This window comes from Cryptotermes secundus, unplaced genomic scaffold, assembly GCF_002891405.2.
Source record: "Cryptotermes secundus unplaced genomic scaffold, Csec_1.0 scaffold1863, whole genome shotgun sequence".
Taxonomy (NCBI): Eukaryota; Metazoa; Arthropoda; class Insecta; order Blattodea; family Kalotermitidae; genus Cryptotermes; species Cryptotermes secundus.
Window position 1 is genome coordinate 268,783 of NW_019725440.1, and position 24,718 is coordinate 293,500.

General features: G+C 39.3%; 1 protein-coding gene across 2 annotated transcripts in view; it reads left to right on the plus strand.

Moving 5' to 3' along the window:
- LOC111863445 (prolow-density lipoprotein receptor-related protein 1) overlaps positions 1-24,718 on the plus strand; it is a 273,951-nt gene that overhangs the window by 213,065 nt on the left and 36,168 nt on the right. For both annotated transcript variants that reach the window (XM_033751069.1, XM_023849788.2), the window contains exons 55-65: positions 450-652; positions 2,571-2,732; positions 6,805-6,957; positions 10,717-10,841; positions 11,307-11,450; positions 11,744-11,989; positions 12,962-13,165; positions 13,888-13,976; positions 14,346-14,600; positions 21,632-21,912; positions 22,860-23,038. In XM_033751069.1, the coding sequence (XP_033606960.1) occupies positions 450-652; positions 2,571-2,732; positions 6,805-6,957; positions 10,717-10,841; positions 11,307-11,450; positions 11,744-11,989; positions 12,962-13,165; positions 13,888-13,976; positions 14,346-14,600; positions 21,632-21,912; positions 22,860-23,038 (2,041 nt within the window). The remainder of the gene's footprint in view (positions 1-449; positions 653-2,570; positions 2,733-6,804; positions 6,958-10,716; positions 10,842-11,306; positions 11,451-11,743; positions 11,990-12,961; positions 13,166-13,887; positions 13,977-14,345; positions 14,601-21,631; positions 21,913-22,859; positions 23,039-24,718) is intronic.

The window sequence follows — 24,718 nt, forward strand, 5'->3', positions numbered from 1 at the left end:
TACTGAAGTTGTGAGTTATGTAAGTGTGAATAAAAGTGTGCAATAAATTCGCTAGATCCAAGACCGGTGTGAAGTTATTTGTTGTGTCACTAGACATAGGAAACACGTTATAGTATGTTACTGGCTCACTTTCTTACATACAATGCATCCTTCTAAAACTTTTTTGAAAGTTTCTTACATGCACACAGTGCACGCTTTAAGCCTTATTTAAAAGCTTCTGTATGTTGCACTGCATGTTTTGACTGACATTGGTCATCAGATGTTCAGAAATTATTGGTGGAAACTGCTGTGCTACTGTTTTGTGGTTCTAATAACTGATGTGTAGTCCTATTTATGCACTCATATATCTGTAACATGTATTAATATAATTTTCTAATGATACTTGTTTATGTACTTACTGTATGTTGCTGGGTGTCTCTTCCTGTTGTTTAAAGCTTTATCTATTGCAGTGCCTCACAACCCATGTCTGTACAATGCGGGCTGTAGCACATTGTGTCTGTTAACCCCAAATCATGGCCACCAGTGTGCTTGTCCAGAAAATTATGTCCTTGGTGAGGATGGAAAGAGCTGCAATCCTAACTGTACCACTGCACACTATGTATGTGCCTCCACTTACAAATGCATCCCATTTTGGTGGAGGTGTGACACTCAGGTACAGAATATCTCACTATTCTTTGTCTTAAATATAGCTATGGACTTCTGATAATGTGTTTGGTGGGTTTTTTTTTTTTTTTTCCCACACTGGGAAAATATGATTTTGTTTTCCCTGCCATGACAGTGTCAGTATGGAGATACAAGGGCTCTTCGGAAAGTAACCTCCATTTTTTTAAGTTACTAATGTAGGAGCAAGGGAGAGCTTGCGCATTTGAAGTAGCATCACATGACTCATTGCCTTGTCAGCCATCACATAATTGGTCACCTAGTGTTTGTTCTTGTCTCTACAGAGTGAGTGATGATATAACCTACAATTGATGATCCTGCCAGCTGCGAAATTCATGCCGTTATCTATTTCGTTCACACTAAAACATTATTGCTGTGGAAATCCATTGTGAATTATGCATGGTAAAGGCCAAAATATGAGTAAATGAATTGTCAGACAGTGGTGTAGAATGTTCAAAGATGTGTGGGCTAGCAGATGGTTCACAATGAAGAGTGAAGTGGTGAGCCATCTGTAGTGACTGATGATCTTGCTCAAATGTTTTACCAGAAAAAAAATTATGAAAAGCTGCTGTTCACTATTTCAGAATTTTTATTTGTATTTACACAAATTTCACACTGTTCTCTACAAGATTGTCACAATTAGGTTAGGGTATCACAACTTTGACACAGCCATACAAAAACTTGTTCCCCATTACAAATGCCTCAATTCCAGCATTGACTACATTGAGAAATAGCTTATGTATGTGGGTATCTTTTGTTTATAATCAATATTTTGTGTTGTTATTGCTTGTTTTGTTAGCAGCTCACTTGGGGCTACTTTCTGAATAGCCCTCACATATAACATTGATGACAGGATGGTTAGTGAACATGGACAACTTGGTGGAATTAGATTCTTATAAATAATTTTGTCATATTATTAAGGTCACATAAGGCATTGCTTCTAGTTTCCTCAAAAAACAGTTATTCACTTCAAGGAAACATTTGTGACATGTAAAGTATTTCTCGGAGAAGTTCATGGGGGTAGGCCTAGGCCCACTGGGGCTGTAGTGCCAAGGAAAAAAAAAGAAAGTATTTCTACCTCACATGCATATAGAAATGTTGTCTGAAATCGTTCTTCACCTGGTGGATGTTTATAGACACTGAATTTTGGCTCTCAAAATAACAACACTAGAAAAGCTATTCATAAAAATGAATTCTGCTGCAGTACAATTCTTTGTTGTGACTGTTCACACTTGATGTTCGGTTTGGATTTGTATGTATTCTGTATCCATTCACACATCTCTCGGTCTACTGAAAGTGTTAGATTATGAAAACAGAGCAGTGTGGAAAGGAAGTAACATTTGTAGCAAGGCGAATCAAAATGAAATTATGGATAATGGATAAGAGTAACTGTAAGGTGCAGAGAAACTTTGTGATATTTGAGAGTGTAGTCTTCTGTATTATTACACCATGGAATCTCTGCAATTATAAACATAAATCACTGCTAGGTTATATGAGTTCTGCACAGCAGAGCATACACACATGTGTGCATATATGCACACACACCCACACACCTATACACACTAATGATACAGAAGTTGTAATTTGCACTTGTCCACCATTATATATGTTCCAATTGTCAAAGAAATTTCATGTTCTGACAGTCTTAGTTCAGCTTATACTTTGGTCTAACCCCTCAGTTACAACTAAGTGGCCCCGCTGAAGGCAGTAGTCAGTGCTCCAGGGTAAGGGAAAAGGAATTGTGCAGATGGTGCACTCTCAGTGACAGAGCAAAGGTGCCAGCTGTGACTGAACTAGAGGATCCTGGAGAATAATTGTTAGAAATGTGTTAAGAGTGCATTGCTGAAAAACTTAACATTGGAATCCTCCCATTAATTTGATTGTGGGCCTGCGTTCACTTCGTGTTGCAGGATGACTGTGGTGATGGCTCAGATGAACACAAGGACTGCCCCAAATTTGAGTGCATGCCAGGCCAGTTCCAATGCAATAACACAAACTGCATCCATCCATCCCAGCTGTGCAATGGTGAGACAGAGTGTGGTGATGGTTCAGATGAATTGGACTGTGATCAGGTTAGTGAAAAAGTGATGTGTTAAAAATAAGTGTTCCATACATATGACCAAATTGTTTTGGTTAAACTGAATTCTTTTGTTGACACAAAAGACATAGTTTTACCCATAAAACAGGTAAGGCTATCCCTTAACAGGCTATGAAGGCCCATAGGGTTTTAAGATGTTGAGGCTCCCAATTTTCTAGATAGCTCACAGGTGGCAGTACAGCTGTCAGCCTTACATGCCAACCAGCCTTTACCCCCAGGAAGATTCCTTGTACTCATTTCTGTTAGAGGCTGAGTTAATCCCAGAGCCATAGTACAGCTGGAATGATTAGGCAAATTGAAAAAAATCCAGTTAACACTGGGATTTGAACCCATGACCTTCCAGCTTGTAGCATAGTGCCTCAACCAACTACACTGCTACATGCCCCTAGGTTTATCTGTACCATATATGTATATACAGGGTGTCCCAGGAGGAATGGACCAAACTTCGGGAGGGTGTTCCTTATGTTAAAGCATGCTGATATAACCCAAAACACCTATGTCCAAAGTTGAACGGTTACGGAGATAATGGCCCGAGAAAAGTGTGGTCTTCTAGCGCGTCCACGCACTATACCTGTCAGCTGTGACTGTTATCTGTTTGTCCTTGAGTGCTGTGAGTCGCACTAGCCTTAATCTCATGCGCTACTTACAGAGCCTACAGTGTATGTTGTGTCAGCGTCGTGAATGGTTAGTAAATTACATGTAGTTGTGCGGTTTTGCTGAAATGTCTTTTGTGTTTTCACACGTTGAATATTGTGATATGCATTTTGTGTATGGATTTTGCGGTGGCAATGCATGTGCTGCTGTTGAAGAGTACCAAAGGCGTTTTCCCGATCGAAGGATTCCATCTCGAAGTGTATTTACGCGAATTCACTAGGCATTGCGTGAGACTGGTTCTCTTCCAAGTGTTTCTATGCAGTCGGAAAGGGAGGATGTACAAATGAGAAACACACAAGAGAACATTCTTGAGATGGTTGAGAGAAGTCCGCGTCTGTCCACTCGTAGAATGGCCTCTCGCAACGGCGTATCACGTATGCAGGTGTGGCGAACTTTACATGATGAAGAGCTGTATCCTTACCATGATCAAAGGGTACAACATCTGGNACTTGCCAGTCATGGGTCATGTATAGTGCTTGGAAACCCTAAGGACAATTATGACATGGCGAGCGAGTATTTCGTACTTCAATTTTATGGCTTCACGTCACTCACAAGTTAGTTTGATGTTACGTACATTATTAACGTTACAGAATCCACATATTCTGCCAGTTTTAATATGTATTTTGAAATCAACAAGTGTGTAACGCCAGTCAAAGTTTGACACTTCTCTGGCCATTATCTCCATAACCGTTCAACTTTGGACATAGGTATTTTGGGTTATATCGGCATACTTTAACATAAGGAACACCCTCCCGAAGTTTGGTCCATTCCACCTGGGACATCCTGTATATATATATATAGATCACACCAGTGTTTAAGGGTATATTATCTAGCATTTTAATTTTTCTCCAAATATGTCTGCTAGATTGCAGAACATCATACTAGTATGTATGTTCTTTTATTGGGAAACAAAGCTAATTTCAAGGCAAAAAAAGAAAGTGTAGTAACACATGAATTCCAGTTACACTTCTGTCTGCATAACTATGTAGCATAACATACAATAAAATTTTATTTGTCATTGTTCTGTTCGGGTTTATACAAGGGAGCAAAACAAACTAAATTTCAGAGACAGCTTAAATTTGGTTTTAGTTCTGAATTTATGGTGTAAAGCTCATTTGTAGTGTAAGCTTGGATATTTTTATTCCATTTTGCATATTTTGCAGACTGAAACATTAATCTTGTGAAGGTCACAGAGGCTCTTAAAACCAACGCGTGTGTATGTAATCCTTGCAGAACAGCACTGACCTTAAAGTGATGCAGAAGGTTTCTATTACAGTAAACATTTGTTAATTGAGTATCATATAGTTCAAACCCGGCGGAGGTCATGGAATTTTTAAGGGTGGAAAAATTCAGGGAACAAGTCCTCCGGGAGGGACTTTGAGCCATGGGTCCCGTGTCGTAGATTTACGGCACGTAAAAGAACCTCATGTCTCTAGGAGACCTATGAGCAAAATTAGGCAACATTTCCCGCCCAAGTAGTATCCAATTCCTCCGGTACATGGGGGAAGTATTAGGTACCACTGCCAGAGGAGGGGGGTCCTCTCTGACAGAAAGGGACTAACTATTAGATACCACTGCCAGAGGACGTTGGAACCTTGCTGGCAGAAAGGGGCTGATAGTAAGCACCAGTACCGGTAGGGTATGGAGACAGAAATTAAAGGGGGACACACAATGGACCACTAACCGGTCTAAGTGCATGGGGAAACCCACCCCCTCAATACGGAATACGGAATCATATAGTTCAGAGTTGTGCATAATTCAAAATAATTGTCAGTCTGTATCCATGAAGACATCTTTCATCCATGAATCTGCTTTGTTGCCTTGAGAGACTTCCAAACAAGATCTAAAGCAAAATCATTATTTTTGACTTTGTATTTGATTTGTGGAAGAGTTTTTTTTCATGAAATCAGCAGAGCCATGTAACTGGCAAACTCCATTCCCCATAAATGCCTGCTAACAGGAATGTTCTGTACAGGGCTGTTATAAATGATTCGGGTCATAAGAAATCAGTATAGTTTCAAAATGGTCACAGATACATACATGAAACTGTATGAAAGTAGCAAGGAAACTCATTAAATTTGTGTTGGCAACATTGATTGTAACATATCAGCCACAAGTGGTACTCTGGTCACTGTCAAACAAATATAGCATCTCAGGTTCAAAAGCCACAATATAGCTTGTGGTTTCATGAGACAAGATTAATGAAGAGAGTACAGTGATGCTTCAGAATAGTGTTTGGCAATGAATTGCCCAAAGCCAGCAGAGTCTGAGGTTGGTATAGGAAGTTTGTAAATGAATGGTTTATCTGCGAGAGTTAAAAGCACTGGCTGGTCGCACATTAGCATGGAAACTCTTGATCACATTGTGAAACTTTCATAAGAAGTCCATGACAGTTGACTGTACAAACCAACAGGGAAATTCATATCCCAGAACCTACAATATGGGAAGTGTTGATGCAGATTTCACTTCAAGCCATGTCATCTCCAACTTGTACAGAAGCCGTGTGATAATGACAAGATGAAATGGAAAGCATTCTGTGAAGACACCATTAAATGTTTTAAAATTGATGAGGCATATGGTGACTACCACACTTTCAGTGATAAAGTTACCATTTGTCTTTCTGGAAAACTGAACAAGAAGAATATCTGCATGTAGGGAAATTTGGAGGCACATGTCAGAGTGAAAATTACCGTTGACTTGCTGAAAGTCAGCACATTTTGTGCTGTGTCAAAGGCAAGGGTGTATGGTCCCTTTTTCTTTCCTGAAGCTGGTACAACACTTAGACATGTCTGAACAACAGTTGTGACCCCAGTGAAAGGAAGATTTCCCAGGGAACCTCTGTCTCCAATAGGATAGATATTTATCATTCTTCCACATGGCTTTGAGGGACTCCTTGAACGAAAATCTGCTGGAGGTGTCGCCAGGACAATCAGGACCACACCTTACTCCCTGTGACTTCAACCTATTGGGTTATGTGAAAGGCCATGTATACCAGCATTCAGTGCCTAATGGGGCACATAATGAACACCTCTATATATTCTTTATGAGTTTCCATGCTGTTTTCAAGTTGTTTCATCTTTGTACTTGTAACTGTTTTGAAAATACGCTAATTTCTTATTGCCCAAATTATTTATAACAGCCCTGTACTTCAGTAATGGTCAGATAAAAATTCTGTATAATTCAAAATGTGTTGTACCTTGTATTGTTTGTTCCATTTTGAAATGTACTGTAGATTTATGCCTTAAGTCCCCCCCCCCCAGTGTATTGTATTTATTTTACCATTACATGTTCCATGGCCTAGTGACTGTGATCCATTTAGTGTTTCTTATTTATCTAACAGATGTCTGTCTGATATGTGCTCTCATATTTCAACTTGAACTGGCATGTTGCAGTACACCTGCCTGAATACACAATATAAATGTCAAGGAAATGGGACTATATCAGACCGCTGTATTCCAATAAGCAAGGAGTGTGATGGTCATCCTGATTGTCTGGGCGGAGAAGATGAACATAACTGTCCGCCAAAGACTTGTCCCCCTAACCAGGTAAAGTACAAGCAATGCAAATAAGATTTCAATACAAGTAGGATTTGAAATTTGTTTGATGTCCAAATTTAGATTTTGGTGTTCTGGGTTATGAGATCATGTAATCTCGTAGGTAGTTACCATTGTTCTAGCAGAACCTACTACCTCCATCTTACAAGGTAGAAGTGAGTCAGACTGAAATGTGGGTAGGTTAAAGGGAAGAGTGTACAAATCCGTGGTGACCTGGAGGATTGCCCACGCCGAGCTATGGGACGGGAAGAGGAGACAAAGTCCTGTCTGGGCCTAAGGAAATAGGAACAGCCCAATATAACATAGCCACATCACAGCTTGACTCCCTTCTGCCCTGATGATGGAGGCAGCAGATTCTCCTGAAGCATATAAATACGAATGGAATCCCCCATGTGGAATGTGGCTTGGGGACAAGTTTTCTATGCCTTAAATGAAGAAAAATCCAAAATCAGTGTTATGTAGAATTCAGACAGAAAATCACACTCTATTTTAATTTCAAATATTTGCTTTAATCTAAAAAAAAAAAATGGGTAAAAATATATTATGGAAGTCTATAAGCATCAGAAGGTAGCGTATATTATGTCTAATTGCCTAGTAATTGCTGCTTGAAATCAACTTCTTTCTTTTTATTCTCATGTTCTAATTTTGGCAATAGGTCTGTAATATATGTCCAGTATTTACACAGTGAAGTACAACTTACACATGTATTTCAAAAGAGAGAAGAGCTTCTTACAAAACATGCATATGTAAACCTGAAATTACCCATGGAGCTTCCCTGAGTACATAAAAAATATGTAAGATGTGCAGCAATGGTAGCTTTTTCTCACTCCTCCTATATTGATCTGCTCATGGTCAGAGAGATGGCATGCAGCCTGCAGGGTCTCATCAGCATGTTTTGTTTTGTTTTTTTCTCATATTCATATTAACATTTTGCGGACCAGTGGCATATTTTTATGCCCAGCGCTTTTAAACATGGTGGACTGGTGGCATATTATTATGACTTTAGGACACTTTATTTTGAAACACACTATACCTTGCACTGGCGCCAGGCAGACGCATGACTGGTGCGTGATAGACCTCTTGAATGTTTGCTTCGTAGTCAGTAACATGACCCCGCTGTTTATGACCCAACTGTTTTCCTTTCTCACTCCAAAAGAAAAGCCTTTGTTCATCTTCCAGCTGCATGCACCAGGCAGAAAGATACTAGTGCAAAATGGATCAAGGTCGGAAGAGGTTGAGGGCCAAGCGTTTTCCCGGAGAACAAGAAATATCTGACTTGTTCTCCGATGAGCTATCTGACATCCCTTGTGAGTCTGCTAGTGATAGCAACTCACAATCTGTTAGTGAGTGTGGTAGGGGGCAAACAAAAAAATGTGGCCACAAACAGTGAAAGTGAAAGTGAAAGTGACAATAGCTCTGACAAAAGTGCAGGTAGCAACATTGCAGGGAGAGCCACATGGGGAAAAGTAGACAAAACGCCTGCTTTGGGACAGTTTACTGGAAATCCAGGGGTGAAGCAAATTCCATCGTACCCAACACAAGTGTCTGAAGTAGCGGAACTGTTTTTTGGAGATAGTTTCTTTGACACGCTATGTCAGGAAACTAACAGATACTATCTCCAACACCGTGAACATTATGACAGAAGTTATAAGGCGTTGAAGTGGGTGGATGTCACTTCAGCAGAAATGAGAAAATTTTTTGCAATAATCTTTCTAATGGGCCATACAAGGAGGGATAATCTGAGAGAGTATTGGTCAACAGATCCATTTTTAGAAATTCCAGTTTTCACAAAACTAATGAGCCATAAGAGATTTGAGCAAATTTGGTGGTGTTTGCATTTCAATGATAATGAACTGCAACCACAATCAACAAGCAGGCTTTTCAAAATTCAGCCCTTATTGAACTTTTTCGTTCAAAAATTTCAGACAGTTTATAAGCCAAACCAACAACTGTCTTTGGACGAATCTGTGATTCCTTGGAGGGGAAGGCTTCGTATGCGAACATATAATCCTGGGAAACTTACAAAGTATGGCCTACTTGTTCATGTAGTTACTGAAAGCACTTCAGGCTATATTGAAAGTTTAGAAATTTATTCTGGTGAAGGAAGGAAATTACAAGAAACTATTCTTTCTGTTTTGGAACCCTATCTTTATCAAAATTACAATGTCTATCAAGACAATTATTATAACAGTGTGGCAACTGCAGAACACCTATATTTTTGAGAAAAGTACATGTTTGTGGAACAATTAGGGTGAACAGAGGCCTTCCTCCAGATCTGAAAGAGGAATGTAAATCCCTGAAACGTGGTGAAACCACATTCAGGAGGAAGGGGGATATTCTTCTTCAGTCCTGGAGGGATACTCGTGTTGTGAATATGATTTCCACAATTCACAATTCGAGCATGGTTGATGTTCAGAGGAGACATGGACAGGTAAAGAAGCCTGTTTGTATTTCCGAGTATAATATGTTCATGAAGGGAGTTGATAGAGCCGATCAGTACTTGGCCTATTATTCTCTTCCTCGGAAAACAGTAAAGTGGACAAAGAAAGTTGCCTTGTGGCTTATAAATTGTGCCATTTTCAATTCATTTTTGGTTTTCAAAAATCTAAACCCTCATTCAAAATTGAAATACAAGGCATTTCTGCTGAATGTGGCAAAAGCCTGGGCTACAGACCACACGGTGGCAGCAGATACAGTCTTAGTACAACCGGGGCCGTCTACTCCCACCCCATGCAGGCCTCATTTTGACCCCCCTGGGCAACTCTCGGGTGATATGTGGAAACATACCCTCGTGAAAATTGTTAAGAGTGAACATGCCAAAGGGAAGCAGCCTTCTAGGCGATGCTGTGTTTGCACAGTACACAACAAAAGGTGTATGACTGTCTACATGTGCAAGTTCTGTGTAATGCCACTTCACAAAATGGAATGCTTCCAGAAATATCACACTCTCAAGCACTTCTAGGAGCATTCTAAGTGTTCTCCAAAAATTTTATTTCATAAAATTAATTAGGAGATTTTATATTAATTTTTAAAGTGAACAGTGCACAAGTTAGGTAGTAGGTTTAAAAATGCCAGTCCAGGGTGATTTAAATATTTAAATTGCCGGTCTGCAAAGTGTTAAAGACAACCAAAAAAAAATTTAATTCTGAAAATAGGGAAGAAACCTCTCTACCATTTGGGTAAATGTGGTTCTAAATCAACATACAAATTGCATGTAGAGACTGGATTTTCATCCACTAAACAGGAGTAAAACATTAAATTAGGGAAATTTATGCATTACTGATATGGTGCTTTGGCTGGGATCACAAAAAGTAGACACAAAAATTAGTAAATCTCTTAGATTAAGAAACCTGAAATTGGGATTTTGCTGTACCTATGTAACAAAATGGTGCCATAAGCTGTAATACTAGAATCTAAATGTTCACAAGCACGAAAATGAGAGATATAATGTGGATATATGTAACATTTAAATTAAGAGGTCTTTTCTAACATTTGAACAGACTGGTCATGTTATAATTACAGTCATCTGATTTGTGACCTGCCATGTAATCTGCTAGATAGGTACCAGCATTTCAGAGGAGCCTGCTGTTCCTGTAGATGGAAGCAACAGGTTCCCTTGAAACAGTGGTGCGTATTTACCAGACTTTGGCTTTAATATCTCAGGCTAGTCATAGTTCATAAGTGTTATAAGATAAGCAGGTTTATCCTATCTAGACTGAATTTAATTCTTTGCATTAACGTTTCTTTCAGTACTCGTGTAAGAACAAGAAGTGCATTCCATCAGTATGGGAATGTGATGGGGACAATGACTGTGGAGACAACTCAGATGAAACCCAGAACTGTAAGGACAGGAAGTGTCCAGCAGATCACTTCAAGTATGTATTACATAATGGTACTTAGAAAGTAGTATACAGGAATTCCAAAAAAAAAAAAAAAAGTGTTGGTCTTCTGGTCAGAGTTCCTGGCTACAAATCCAGAGGCCCCAGTTTCGATTCTCTGTGCTACCAGATATTCTGTGAAGTGGTGGGTCTGGAGTGGGATCCACTCAGTTTTGTGAGGATAATTGAGGAGGTATTTCAAGGAAATAACGGCTCCAGTCTAGAAAACCGAGATTAATGGCCGTGGGATCCATTGCGCTGACCACGCAACACCCTGTATCCACAAAAATTGGCACTAACTTCACTGACAAGCAGCGGTCGCTCAGTCGGTATAGTTTGCTTGTGGGCTGCAGGCCGCGGAGTTTAGTTTAAGTGGTCAAGAGATTCTTTTTCAAGAATATTCCAAAAGATTGACATGATTTACTTAAGATTTTGTTGTGTATGGTGTTCTTTATTTGACAGGTGTCAGTCGGGCCGCTGCATCCCCAAATCATGGCTGTGTGATGGAGATCATGACTGTTCAAATGGGGAAGATGAACCTTCTTCTTGCAGCTCATCTGATTTCCACACCTGTGACCCCACATACTTCAAATGCAAGAATAACAAGTAGGTTGTCATGTCTAGAGATTATAGTGTATCCTAAAACTGTCATTGCTAACTTCATGTCGTTTTGCAGTGAACACTTCTTGGTTGATCAGCCATGCGAAGGTGTAGTATCCAATGTTATATTGATAAATATATGTGACAAAATGTGTTTACCCTGATTTATGGTGGACTAATAATTTTGAACAGCAAGAGTCGAAATAGGGGTAAATAAATTATTTGTATGAAGTTCAGGCTGAAAAATAAAACACCTTATGCTTGGAGATTTTGCAAATTAATAATTCCATTATATACAGATGCATTCCTGGCCGCTGGCATTGTGACTATGACAATGATTGTGGTGATCATTCGGATGAGGATGGTTGTGTTCCACGTGAATGTTCTGAGTCCGAGTTCCGCTGCAGTGATGGTCGATGCATACGTGGAATCCATCACTGTGATGGTGAATATAATTGTGATGACCATAGTGATGAAAATGACTGCAACACCACCTGCAGCCAGAGTGAATATCAGTGCCAAAACCCACATTACTGCATATTTATGTAAGTTCTACTTTTCTGTAAGTTTTGACCTACATGGTTCAAATAAATGTATCATAATGTGTTATTGACTAGGAACACAGGGATTGGATTGATAACTGGATTTATTGGATGCTGATAACACGTAACTACAAATGACCATAACAGCCTCATAGAGTTACACTCTTCAGATCACTACAACTATTTATTTTCCATTCTCTTATCACTAGTCATTGCTAGGCAACAGCTGATAACAATGCAACTCAAGACTGCTAACCTCCGACTGACTGTCAGCTCCCTGGCTTGTCCAGTTGCTTCTCATTATTTAACCTCAGCATGGATCAGTTGCCATGGACACGTGTTTACTGTGTCATTGCCTACCAATGGCCACAGATAACACTGCATCCTTTATTGTTGCATGTTCATTCCTTGCCACAGAGAAATGTTTACAGCGCTGTTACCTAGCATTATTAATCATTATTCTACCTCTTAGCTGTTATGTTAACAGTATTCAATTTGTAATATAAAGTCTCATAATAATTCCTGTATGAAATTGTTTGACGAACAGATGTAATTGATCCTTTAGTGATATAGGTGCTTTCTGTATGGCACAAGTTATGTGGTGTCAAATAAGATGGGAAGATTATTATGAATGACAATTAAATTAGAATTTAGAAAGAACCTGTCATGACCTTTTTCAAGGTTCTGTCCCAGAATTTGAATTGAGGAAGTGAGGAATGTTACAGAAGACCTCAGTCAGCATACATGCTAAACCATCTGGAATTTTTACTACCAATTTCCCAAATAGATATCTTAGGTATTGAAGACTGCTCATGACATGTGAATTTGTGGACTAATTTAACATATTTTTGTTAGCATTTTCTAGTTGCAGTTCTCTGAATCCGGAAAAAATTGAAAGCATATTAGTTTATTTTTCTCTAAGTCTGTCATGCATGTTGGTATCACACAGCTGTTAACCAGAATGCGTGTTGACAGTGAATGGAAATGTGATGGTGACACAGATTGCAGTGATGGCTCTGATGAAGCCAATTGTAATGAATCGTGTCCAGACAACCAGTTTACTTGCCAAAATAAGCAGTGTATTAGCCTCTCTTGGCGCTGTGATGGAGATGACGACTGTGGTGATCACTCAGATGAAACCCAATGTGAGACTCTTGCTTGCCCTCCAGGTCGGCACAGGTCAGCACTCATATTTATTTATTTATTTATTTATTTATTTATGGTTTCTTTAATTATACTGTTACTAACTCAACTGTATAGCATTAAATGGCAAGGTGATTAGTGAATGATGAATTGGAAAGATATGGTTAGAAGCCTGATTCATTGTACTCTCCTGACATTCACATTGAATTACTGAGGAAAAGCATGAAAACCCTCAGTCAGGAATATAGGCTGTGTCCCATGTGGTATTAAGACTGGGCATCTCCTGAATGTAAGTCAGTAGTGTAACAGCCTGTGCAGATTTGTTCATTATGAGTGTGCGTGTATGTTTCCATATTTGAACACTTTGATTCTCATGGTTCTGAAAGTTTTATCCATGTTTTGAGTGGATAGTGTCAAATTAAAATAGTCAATATGAAAGGTAAGAATGTAAAAGAATTTTTAAAAATCTCTAAGTTGATATTTCCATAGATCAGAATCCTCCTTAAGAAGCTAATAATTACTCACCTTGTCAATCAATTCCCTACCTTTTATTTAATTTTAATGTTCATTACCTGGTTTCCAATAACCAGACATTCACTGGTCCTTGTCCTGGGCCAGCTGGATCCATTCCACACTCCCATATTCTCCTTCTTCAAAATTGTTTTGAATAAAATTAACCTAGGGAGAGAATTCTGACATTCCAGGTTCCAAATCTTATACTTGTAAATTATACTAAAGAAGTTGGGCCCTTGTTGCAGGTGCAAGAATCATATTTGTATCTCTCCGGTAAACATCTGTGATGGTACAGACAACTGTGGAGATGGGTCTGATGAAGATCCAGTAGTGTGTAAGTGAAGTTAAGGCACTGTCAACTGTCTGCATGAATATGTCAAGAATTCCTAAGAACAGTATGTTCTGCTCATGCTCATGTATTTCTCAGTAAAGGAGTAAAAACTTCACATATACATACATATATCTATATAAATGTAAAGCATTAAATATGCATTAAATCACTTTATATGTGATGTACATTTAAAAACATTGTCTACCATTTCTGTATGTAGTAACAACATGAAGCAAGTGAGACTGTAATTTATTAGTGAGGGAATAAGTATGGTAATGTCACGATTGAGAAAGTATTGTTTCATGATGGATCATGTTCTAATTTACCTATAAATTTTGCAAACCACGTTGTTACCAACATGATAATTTGCAGGTCAGCAATCTGGCCACTGTGCTGTCAATCAGTTTAAATGTGCCAACAAGATCTGCATCAGCAACAAGTACCGCTGTGATGGGTTTAATGACTGTGGTGACAGTTCCGATGAAGATGATTGTGTTCAGCCACCATGTCATTTTGGAGCTTGTTCACAGATATGTGTAGAAAAGAAGGCAGGAAACTTTTCTTGTCATTGTGCTCCAGGCTTCATAGGAGAAGGGACATCCAGGAATAGGACATGTCTGGCTCGAGGTAATAATGCATTTATCTGGCATATTATTGCTGTGGCTTCTCTTCCATTCAAACATACATACCCAGTTGTTATGAACTCTTCTTTTGTCTTCCCATTTACCATCCAAAATGTAGCATTTAAAAAGAACAGAAAATTTTACTTGTTGTTTTGTGTATGTGTTGAACTTGACCCCTTGTTGTAAGGGGAGAACAGATTGAGGGTGTTTGAGAGCAGGACCTGTGAGAGAGGAAGTAACAAGAGGATGGAAAAAGCTGCATAATGAAGAACTTTGTAATTTGTAATTTTCACCAAAATATTCTTAGGATAAACAGAAGTAGGAGAATATTGAAATTAACCTTAATCTTTAATGTACGGACTTTTAAATTGCCGGGAGCCCTCTGCAGCCGATATTAACCTTTATGAGCCGAAAGACACTGTATGGGGACCTTTAAATTAAAGCTGAGATGGCCGAAGGACACCGTATGGTGACTCGCAGGCCACACGTGTGCACAGTGTTTTAAAATCTAATTTTAAGATAGAAATTCTTGTTCTACTTACATTATTTTTGGACACCAGCTTTATAAGTAGACTGTCTTCCCTCCTGCATCATCTAACTGAATGTTGCATGTCACTGAATGCAGAGTCCGACATCGCAATTCATGCATTTTGTCCGTAATTAACTCTGTTTTGCACGTGAAGCGCGCACATGCAGTGTCAGTCTCGTATTAGCAGGAAGTAGGCCAGTGATGGCGAGTGGTCTCCTCTATTCATAACACTTATAAAACATCGCAATTTCAACTATGCGCCATGGCCCCTTTTCACATTGAAGAAGTGGAAAAAGTGAGGCCACTCGTGAATCACACCATTCAGAATGTGTTACAGTCGATTTTGAAGGGATGTGAAAGCAAGGGGAATGAGGGGATATTCCAAGAAGAGTAACTCTGTGTGGATAGTCCGACATACATGAATAAACAAACAGAGTTTCATAAGGTCAGTGTAGGATAAGAACTCGCCCACACTCTGGTATACAGGAAGCCTACATGACTGGAGAATGTGCAGTACGTAAACATCCTCTCCTATTGCCAGATAAAACACAGACAGTGCATCAGCACCATGCATTTATACTGCAGAAACGTACTGTGCAGAAGCTTTATGCATTTTTGTGGACAGACGCTCAAAATTGGGGAAAAATTTTTTTTGGAATCAATGTAACAATTTTTACAGATTCTAAAATCTGTAAATTACAGTATCTGATTCTATATGCTTTCTAGATAAAAGTAGCATTTATTTCATTCGTTTATCACAAAAATTGTAGAAATCACAACATTTTGAGTAACATGATTACAATTTTATTACTCTACAATGGCGGGCATTTAAATTAACTCCGTCCTGCTGCCACTACCGGAATTTAAATGGCCCATCCCATAAAGGTTAAAATCACCCTGATTAATTAACATTGCAAACCGTCAGAAAAAAAATCCATATTTTCCATTCAATTAAATTAAATTCATATTCAAAAATAGATCCAGATACAGGCTGGGAAACAACCATTGGATATAGAATGAGTCACAGATAAAAAAACAAGCATTCCATTCCCACGGGAACAAGTCAAGGCATTCATAATATAAAACAAAATAAAAGAACATATCAGCCATATATACAACAAAACTCCCTCAGTATGGAACTCATGACTCATCTATTATTTCCATAAAATCCAATACTTTAGGATATGGAAAAGTAATATTAGATAAATAAGTAGTACAAAGAACTAAGTCAAGACATAAGAATAGACCCAGAATACAATTAATCTTACCGACTAGTATATACAAAAAATTCATCCACAGTATAAAATGGGTGACAAGTCGAGGCATTCATAATATAAAACAAATAAAAAAGAACATATCAACCATACATACAACATGCAACATAGAAATAAAAACTAAAAACAGCCTAAAAGACAATAAAATTTTCTACATGTACACAGAAGAGCAATTTTTACAAACAAAAATTAACTGATTATTTTGTCATGAATTGCAAAATATAATCTTTATTATATATGTTATGAAATTCCAAAGGACTTACCCGTTGTTTTTTCTTCAACTTGAATCGTGCTGATATTGTAAATATAATCACACTATATACAATAATATTTTGTTCAGACTGTACGCGATTTTGAACTGCGTCACTTCACAGTTTACGATAACTCGCACTCTGATGCGCGTGTACTACTTCTCGAAGCAGCCCAACACGCATAGCACAACCCACGTCTTGAAGTAGCCGAACACACATAGCGCAACCTCTCACTTTTTACAGTAGTAGAGCGTGCTTCTGCGCTTCTTAATTTGAGAACAAATATGACATCTTGTTTCCCTTTGGTTTGCTAGTGTTGTGAATGTTTCACCTCCAGTCGACTCAGTTGGGCCCCAGGTAACCTTGGCCTCCCCCAAGAAACGCCACTGACCGTGATATTCGCCTTGTGATATTCAGCTTTGAGACTTGGTGATACTGTAAATATAATCACACTGTATACAATAATATTACTGTATGTGAGTTTGAACTACGTCACTTCACAGTCACTTCACTATGATAGTCACACTGACACATGTCCACTTCTCGAAGCAGTCCACACAGAGCAAAATCACACTTTTTACAATAGAAGAGCATGCTCCTGCTTTTCTTATTTAGCGAAACACACGACGTCTTTGTTTCCCTTTGGTTGGCCAGTGTTGTGAATGTTTCACCTCCAGTCAACTCAGTTGGGCCCCCTGATAACTTTGGCCTCCCCCCGAGAAACGCCACTGACCGTGACATTCGGCTTGTGCGATTGAAGAATCATCTTTGGGGAGGGGGGGTTTCTAGCAAAATTGAATAAATTATGTTGATTGACAAAGCGACACTCTCACCTGTTGGTAATATTCGCAAAATAGTGATGCAAAGTAATTATAATACTAGTCGAAAAAGAGTGCCAGTCCGACACATACTGAAAGTTGCAGTGGCAAAGATGCCTTTTTCTCACAAAGTAATACTGGCTCAGTGGGTTTATACCTATTCCAAGACAGAAAATAAAAATGATATATAAAGAAATATATGACAGTCTGACACTGACTCCCTGACTGATAATTCGCCACTGAAAACCAGTCCTTGAAGGCTCTGCAAGCGCTCATATGCAAGCACCAATAAATATTTTCTCATCTGCTCTTGAAACAAAGCTGGGCTATATTTGGCTGACCAGGTCATAAACAGTCATATCCAAACGTAAATAGTATCTAAACCAGTACCATAATAAACAATTTATTTGTTCAGAGCTAAAGAATGAACCACTGACATGACCTCACGTAGGTTTGTTTTGGTTTCCAACCCAAGGTCAAACTGTCAGCACTCCCAAAGAGAGCATGTGTCCTGCAGCATATATACAGGTCATTCGGCCAACTCCAGTTGCTGCTTGCGACCTACATATGTGCCATTCGGGCGTTAAAGGTTAAAGTTGTAGTGTGTGTGAGGAGGTGAACCAAATTTATGTGGCATGGGATGGGGCCCAGTATTGGTGTCCTGATGGCCGCGTCATAGCTCAAGCGGTTAGTTGCTGGCTTCCCACCATGGTGGCCTGGGTTCGATCCCAGGTCTGGTCAAGTGGGATTTGTGGTGGACGAAGTGGCACTGGGGCAGATTTTCTCCGAGTACTTTGGTTTCCCCTGCCAATCTTCATTCCACCAATTGCTCTACAATCACCCTCACCTGTCATCTGGGGATGGTACAATGGGCCAGAAGTGGCCACAGTACAAGGTACTTAGTCCCACCCCACTAACAATAAAAAAATTGCTGTCCCGTGAACATGGTATTGAGCCTTCAGCTTCCATAATGGGTGGATAATTTCTTCATTAGGCGAGTAATTATTAGCTTCTGAATAACTCTTCTCCATGGAGTTTGGTTTATTTTTACTCTTTTCACAATTTCCTAGTCATATTTGGCAAGGATATAATTAAAGAAATATATAAAATCGCTTGACATGAAACTTCCGGTTGGTGTGTTTTTCACATTGTATCATTTTATCAGCTACCAGTTATATGTGAGGAGCCGGGATAGTGTAGTTAGTATAACAATTGTATATGGGGTCAGAGTTCAAGTCCCTGTGTGGGCAAGAATTTTCACTTCTCCATACCATCCAGACCAGCTCTGGGGCCCACCCAGCATCCTATCCAGTGGGTACCAGGGCTCTTTCCCCAGGGGTGAAACTGATCACTCACCTCCAACTAGGGCTGAGGTCAAGAAAACGCAAGTCAATACTTCTCCCTCTCCATACGCCTTCATGGCATAGTGCGTAATTAGTTAAGCACAGGGATAACTTTACCTTACTTTACCAGTTCTATGTGTGTGAGTGAATGCACGATGCATTCAACAGAACATTAAGCAAACACATTTTCATCGATTTAAGAACCTAGTAACTATGCTGAGGAGTTAAGAAATTGTATTCACAAACATGAACTTGAGTTGGCACATGATGAAGAGCCTGATTTGATCACGTGACGTTATAAGTCATTCCGGTTTTGCTATATAAATGTGTGAGGATATGATTTACATCCAACCCACATTTATAGATGTATGAATAATGCTGGAATTTAGCAACATCTTATTGCATTGATTGTTGACTTAGTGCTTATGTAGTCTTCTTGTTGAGTTTCAGTGGCTCTGGCTATTGTTACCTCATTCCACCTTTTTGTTTCACTCTTCGTACAACATGTTTCGGACTATCTAAGTCCATCATTTGGTTGTCTTTGTAAGTTATAAGAGCATGTTAATTTCCCTGTTAAAGGAAGCACAGTCTTCACTCAGCAGTCACGTACACTGTACTAGCAACACCACCACACATATACGTGTAAACGAGGATAGTTCGACTTACCATCAGTGAACGGCATCACATGGCGAATACCAACATTTGTAACTGCTTCAAGAACCTACAAGGAGGAGTTCATTGTGGGTCTTCCATCATTTTGAAAATATTAATTTAACATTTTGACTTCAACATTTATTGAACTCTAGTTAGGGCTTCCCTTAATGGAGAATTATGACAGTGCTGCAAATTTCAAGTATGTGGGGCAATCCAAAAGTTTCTGAAATTTGAATTTTGCGCACAAATGGTTATGAGTACATCGAAATACCGCTGGGTGTCTCCTCACATATCCTTCTTGAATCAGTGTGGCAAGTGGCATTGAGTTGAGTGGTTGGGTTTATTGTTGGTGAACATATTTCCATTGTTGTGTTTCCATGAGTTTGCGGTTTTGCGATGGCTGACCTGAGAGAGCAGCATGTGTGTATAAGGTTTTGTTTCAAACTTGGGAAAACCGCTGCAGAAACGCACCAAATGTTGAAGCAAGCTTTTGGTGAAAACAGTTTAGGCCAGACACAAACATACAACTGGTATAAGCGTTTTAAAAATGGCCGAACATTGACTGATGATGACGATCGTTCAGGACAGCCGTCAACGGGCAAAACACCAGAAAATGTCGCGAAAGTTAGGGATCTGATTCTGCAAGATCGTAGACTGACCATCCAAGACCTCTGTAACGCCTTGGGACTAAGTTATGGTACATGTCAACGAATTTTGTCAGAGGAACTGAACATGAGTAGGATTGTGGCGAAGTTTGTGCCACAACTGCTGCAAAATGAACAGAAGCAGCATCTCTTGGAAGTCTGCAGGGAACTTCAGCAACAGCTTCAAGGGGATCCAAACTTTCTTTTGAAGGTTGTCACTGGTGACGAAAGTTTGGTTTATGGCTACGACCCTGAAAGCAAGCAGCAGTCATCGCAATGGAAGAGCCCTTCTTCACCTCGGCCAAAAAAAGCTNCTGCATATGGCTTACATTGTGCAGGAATTTTTGGCTAAAAACAAGATGGCAGTTTTTCCCCACCCACCATACTTGCCAGACTCAGCTCCATGCGACTTCTTTCTCTTCCCCAAGATGAAAATCAAGTTGAAGGGGCGAAGATTTGATACAGTTGAGGAAATTCAAGTGGAAACACAGACGGTACTAAACACCCTAACAAAGAAAGACTTCCAGGATGCATTTGAAAAGTGGCAGAAATGCTGGGGTAGGTGTATGCGCTCCCAAGGGGACTACTTTGAAGGTGATAGTGCAGAATAAGATCTAGGTAAGATGTAATAGTTTTTATTAATATATTTCGGGAACTTTTGGATTGCACGACATATATACCTAATGATAGCTTTACGTAGATCAAAACATGTATGAACAGTGAAACAAGCATATGGAATGAGACAGAGCCATCAGAACTCAGAAGTTTCATTATTAAGATTGTGATTAAAAACTAAATTAGATGTAGAAAGTAAGATGTAAAAATTTGTTACAGTGGTGTATTAATACTGTTATTGTGATTTTGGACATTATCCATCCTGTTTATTTTTATGTAAAACACAAAATAACCTTTTACCTGAAGATGGAGACAATGTGGGTTCCGAAATGGTGTGTTTTAGATAAGAAAACAGGAGAATGGATAATGTCCAAAAACACAATAATTATTATATAGACATAGAAAGACCCCCTCGTTGGTGGCTCCACCTAATTGTGGTGAGGGGGTTTGAGTATGCCAAGCTATACCAGCGGTAGCGTAGCTACTGGCAGGGCCTCCCTTGCTGGACAGGTCAAAGGGTAGGCATCAGACGAAGAGAGACACCAAAAACTGATGCCGGAAGCAGCGTCATCAGCAGCGACTTGAAGCACAGAGTAAATAATGCTCGAGATGGTTCAAGTTCGTATAGCAACAGGCGTGACCAGAGTGGTTTGAACGGCTGTTGTACTGCGATGTGGAAAGCAAATGGAAAAACTACCACATTATCACTTTTCCTGGATAGTCTCTTTCCAAAACCAGAGATACCATGTATGCGAGATATTTCATTTGAAGGAGAAAGCTCTAGATCGCATCAAGTGGAGGAACTGTTTTGGAAGAGACTGTGGACCTGTCGTCTTGACAGATTACTGATGAATGAAGACATAGAAAGAAATTCATTGAATTTGTGTTACATGTTTGTGCTTTTCAGGAAAACCCGCCCACCTTGTGGTTGCTGGTGAAGCAGATCTAAGAGACTTGAACCCATACAAAGCTGGTGAAGATACTCTAATCCAGGCCCTAAGTAAATCATTTCATGACCGTGGTCACAAAGTAGAATCTGTGGATATATTGTGGGATCTGATAAAGCCAGCCATATTCTGGTCTGACCACCACAGCAAGATGATAAGGAGGTCGTATCTCTATGATTTCTCCTCAACATTGAACGAAACACAATTAAGGAGGGTGCAGCGGGATGATTCAAACATTGTGGTAGGTAGAAGACATAATATGTAAGGCTTTAAAGATCACACAGTTACACATCTGATCCTAACATAAAATGTAAACAGCTGTATAACTGTGGGTTGCCATTTTTAATTTTGTGGGGGAACTTTTCATTGTATATGAAAAATTAATTTTGCAAGGGATATGTGTTAGTTCATAGACTTCTGTCTGCCTTCCATTTAATATAATGAATATTATAAAAACATCAGTAGATGTGAGAGCTGATCTGAGTCTAATTAGATTTAGTGGCAAGGAAATGGGTGTAAGGAAGTAATTTTCAGGTATTCCAAGACTTTGTATTAGATGGAGGTGCCTGAGGAAAGAGTTCCCAGTACTGAATGCATTCCTGAGCTGTTTTGCAGGTGGTGGCCTGCTTTGAGGCCATCCATCCAGTAGGTGGTTACTTTACCATGAGCTTTCTCAGTTCAGTATGCATATATGTGTATGTTAATGTATTAGTACAGTAGTTTTGAATAGCCATGTGTCAAATTTATCTATTTGCTAATTGTATGGTCCAGCTGGCTGAATATCAGTTCTTTCAATGCTAATGTCATTACCACTATTTAAAATATAGTCACTAGACCTGTAGAAGGGGAGGTTTAAAATTCCCTATTCCCTGAAAATAGACTGTTACCCCTAAATTAGAACATGGTTGCCATACCTGTAGCATACAGAAATTTTGAACCCCTATTCCCAGACAATGAAATTAAGTCCAGTTCTTCAGGTTTGAAATATCTGAAAAATACATGGACTGTGTACAGTTTTCTGAATTTTGTTACAGGGATAGCTTTACTTACTTTTACATACTGTGGTAGTGTTAAAAGAATCCAAGTAGTATGAATCCCTTTTGCCCCTCACAAAATGGTATAAAATATTTTTATTGCCTCACTTTTTTGATCAGCTAAATTCTTTTGAGTACGTATGTTGATTTTCAGGCAATGAATCTGGTCGACCCACGTGGGCTGGCTGTGGACTGGGTGGGCATGCGGGTATACTGGGTAGATGCAGGACAGGATGTCATCATGGTTGCGGAATTGAATGGAGAAAAGAAATGTACACTTATAGATGCAGAGCTGGATCAACCCCATGACATTGTTGTGGACCCACAGTCAGGGTAACTTCTGTGTGCATAATACCTTATCAGCAGTTATACCATGCAGATCAGGGATTGAAAGTTATGTAGGCAGTGTAATAAGCATCCCTAAGCTCAGTTTTATTTCTAAAATGCAAGAATAAATTGGTTCCAAATGACTAGCAATTGTACCCGAATCATTACTGTTGCATATTTTCATAGAAGACTTAACATTGAATCAAGTTTACAGGGTCTCTCTAAGAAGACCTTTTGTGTGCGTGTGGGTGTGCGTGCATGCGCGTGTGTGAGAGAGGTTAAACTAATTATGCACAGACTGTGTCGGTTGGTCCAATCTAATCTGTTCAGTGCTCTTCTCATTTTAAGACAACACCATTTTAATTACTGCTGCTACTACTGCTACTACTACTACTACTACTACTAATAATAATAATAATAATAATAATAATAATAACAACAACAACAATCTCCTGCTACCCCCTCCTCTTCACCCTCCCCTTCTCCTCCTTACTGCCCTCTGTTCTTTCTACCAGAGAGAAATGGTACTTGAAGCTCAAGGTCATAGCAAATCTTACAACATATGGGCTCTAAAGCTGTCATGTAGAAGAATCTATACTGTGAACATATTAAATGCATCTTGTAATTCAATTTTGAACACAAAAATATAAATTGCTTGTAGGAAAGGCAGTATTTCAGGCTGTTTTAATTATTGTACCCATCTTCCAGTGCATACACTCATCTATCTCCTCCCCTCACTCGCACTACATGTTTCGGCACAAAAGTGCCATCTTCAGGTGCTTATTCGATTTACGCTAAACTAGTTCATTGCATGCCTTGTTGTCTTCATATTAAAATAACTAAAATATATATTTATCATATATATTGATAAATGTTAAATGTTAACACACGCAGTCACAGGAGCAAGACACAACACAAAGCACAGTACACACACGATAGTGAAAGAGTGCTCCAATAGAAGAGGATAGGTGTGACTCGCGTAGTGAGATACGACGTAGGGATGAAAAATCCTGAACAATTTTAATATTTTTAACATTTAACATTTATCAATATATATGATAAATATATATTTTAGTTATTTAAATATGAAGACAACAAGGCATGCAATGAACTAGTTTAGCGTAAATCGAATAAGCACCTGAAGATGGCACTTTTGTGCCGAAACATGTAGTGTGAGTGATAGGAGGAGATAGATGAGTGTATGCACTGGAAGACGGTTGAAATAAATCATGGACTTAAATCAGTGCAACAGGACGCTAAAATATAACATTATTGTACCCATGTTCATAATGCCTCGTTTATGTCTGAGCAGACAGAAAGACTTGTGCTCCTTGTCAGTAGGATAGAGGTTTTTCTGCCAGTGTATCTTGTTGTTGTTATTGTTATTGGAGAGTGTGGGTTTCCCCATGCACTTAGACAAGTATTGGTCCATTGTGCTTCCCCCTGTGATATTCTACCAGTCTCTATACCCTGCCGGTACTGGTGCATGCCATCAGTCCCGACTCAGCCAGCGAGTTCTGTCTCTACTGGCTCAGCGGTATCTCGATGCTTCCCCCATCTACCAGAGGCGTTAGAGAATACTGTTGAGCGTGAAATGTCCTGAATTTGGCTCAGAGGTCCCTTTGAGACATGAGGTTCTTTTACGTGCCATAAAGCTACAACATGGGACCCACAGCTTAAAGTCCC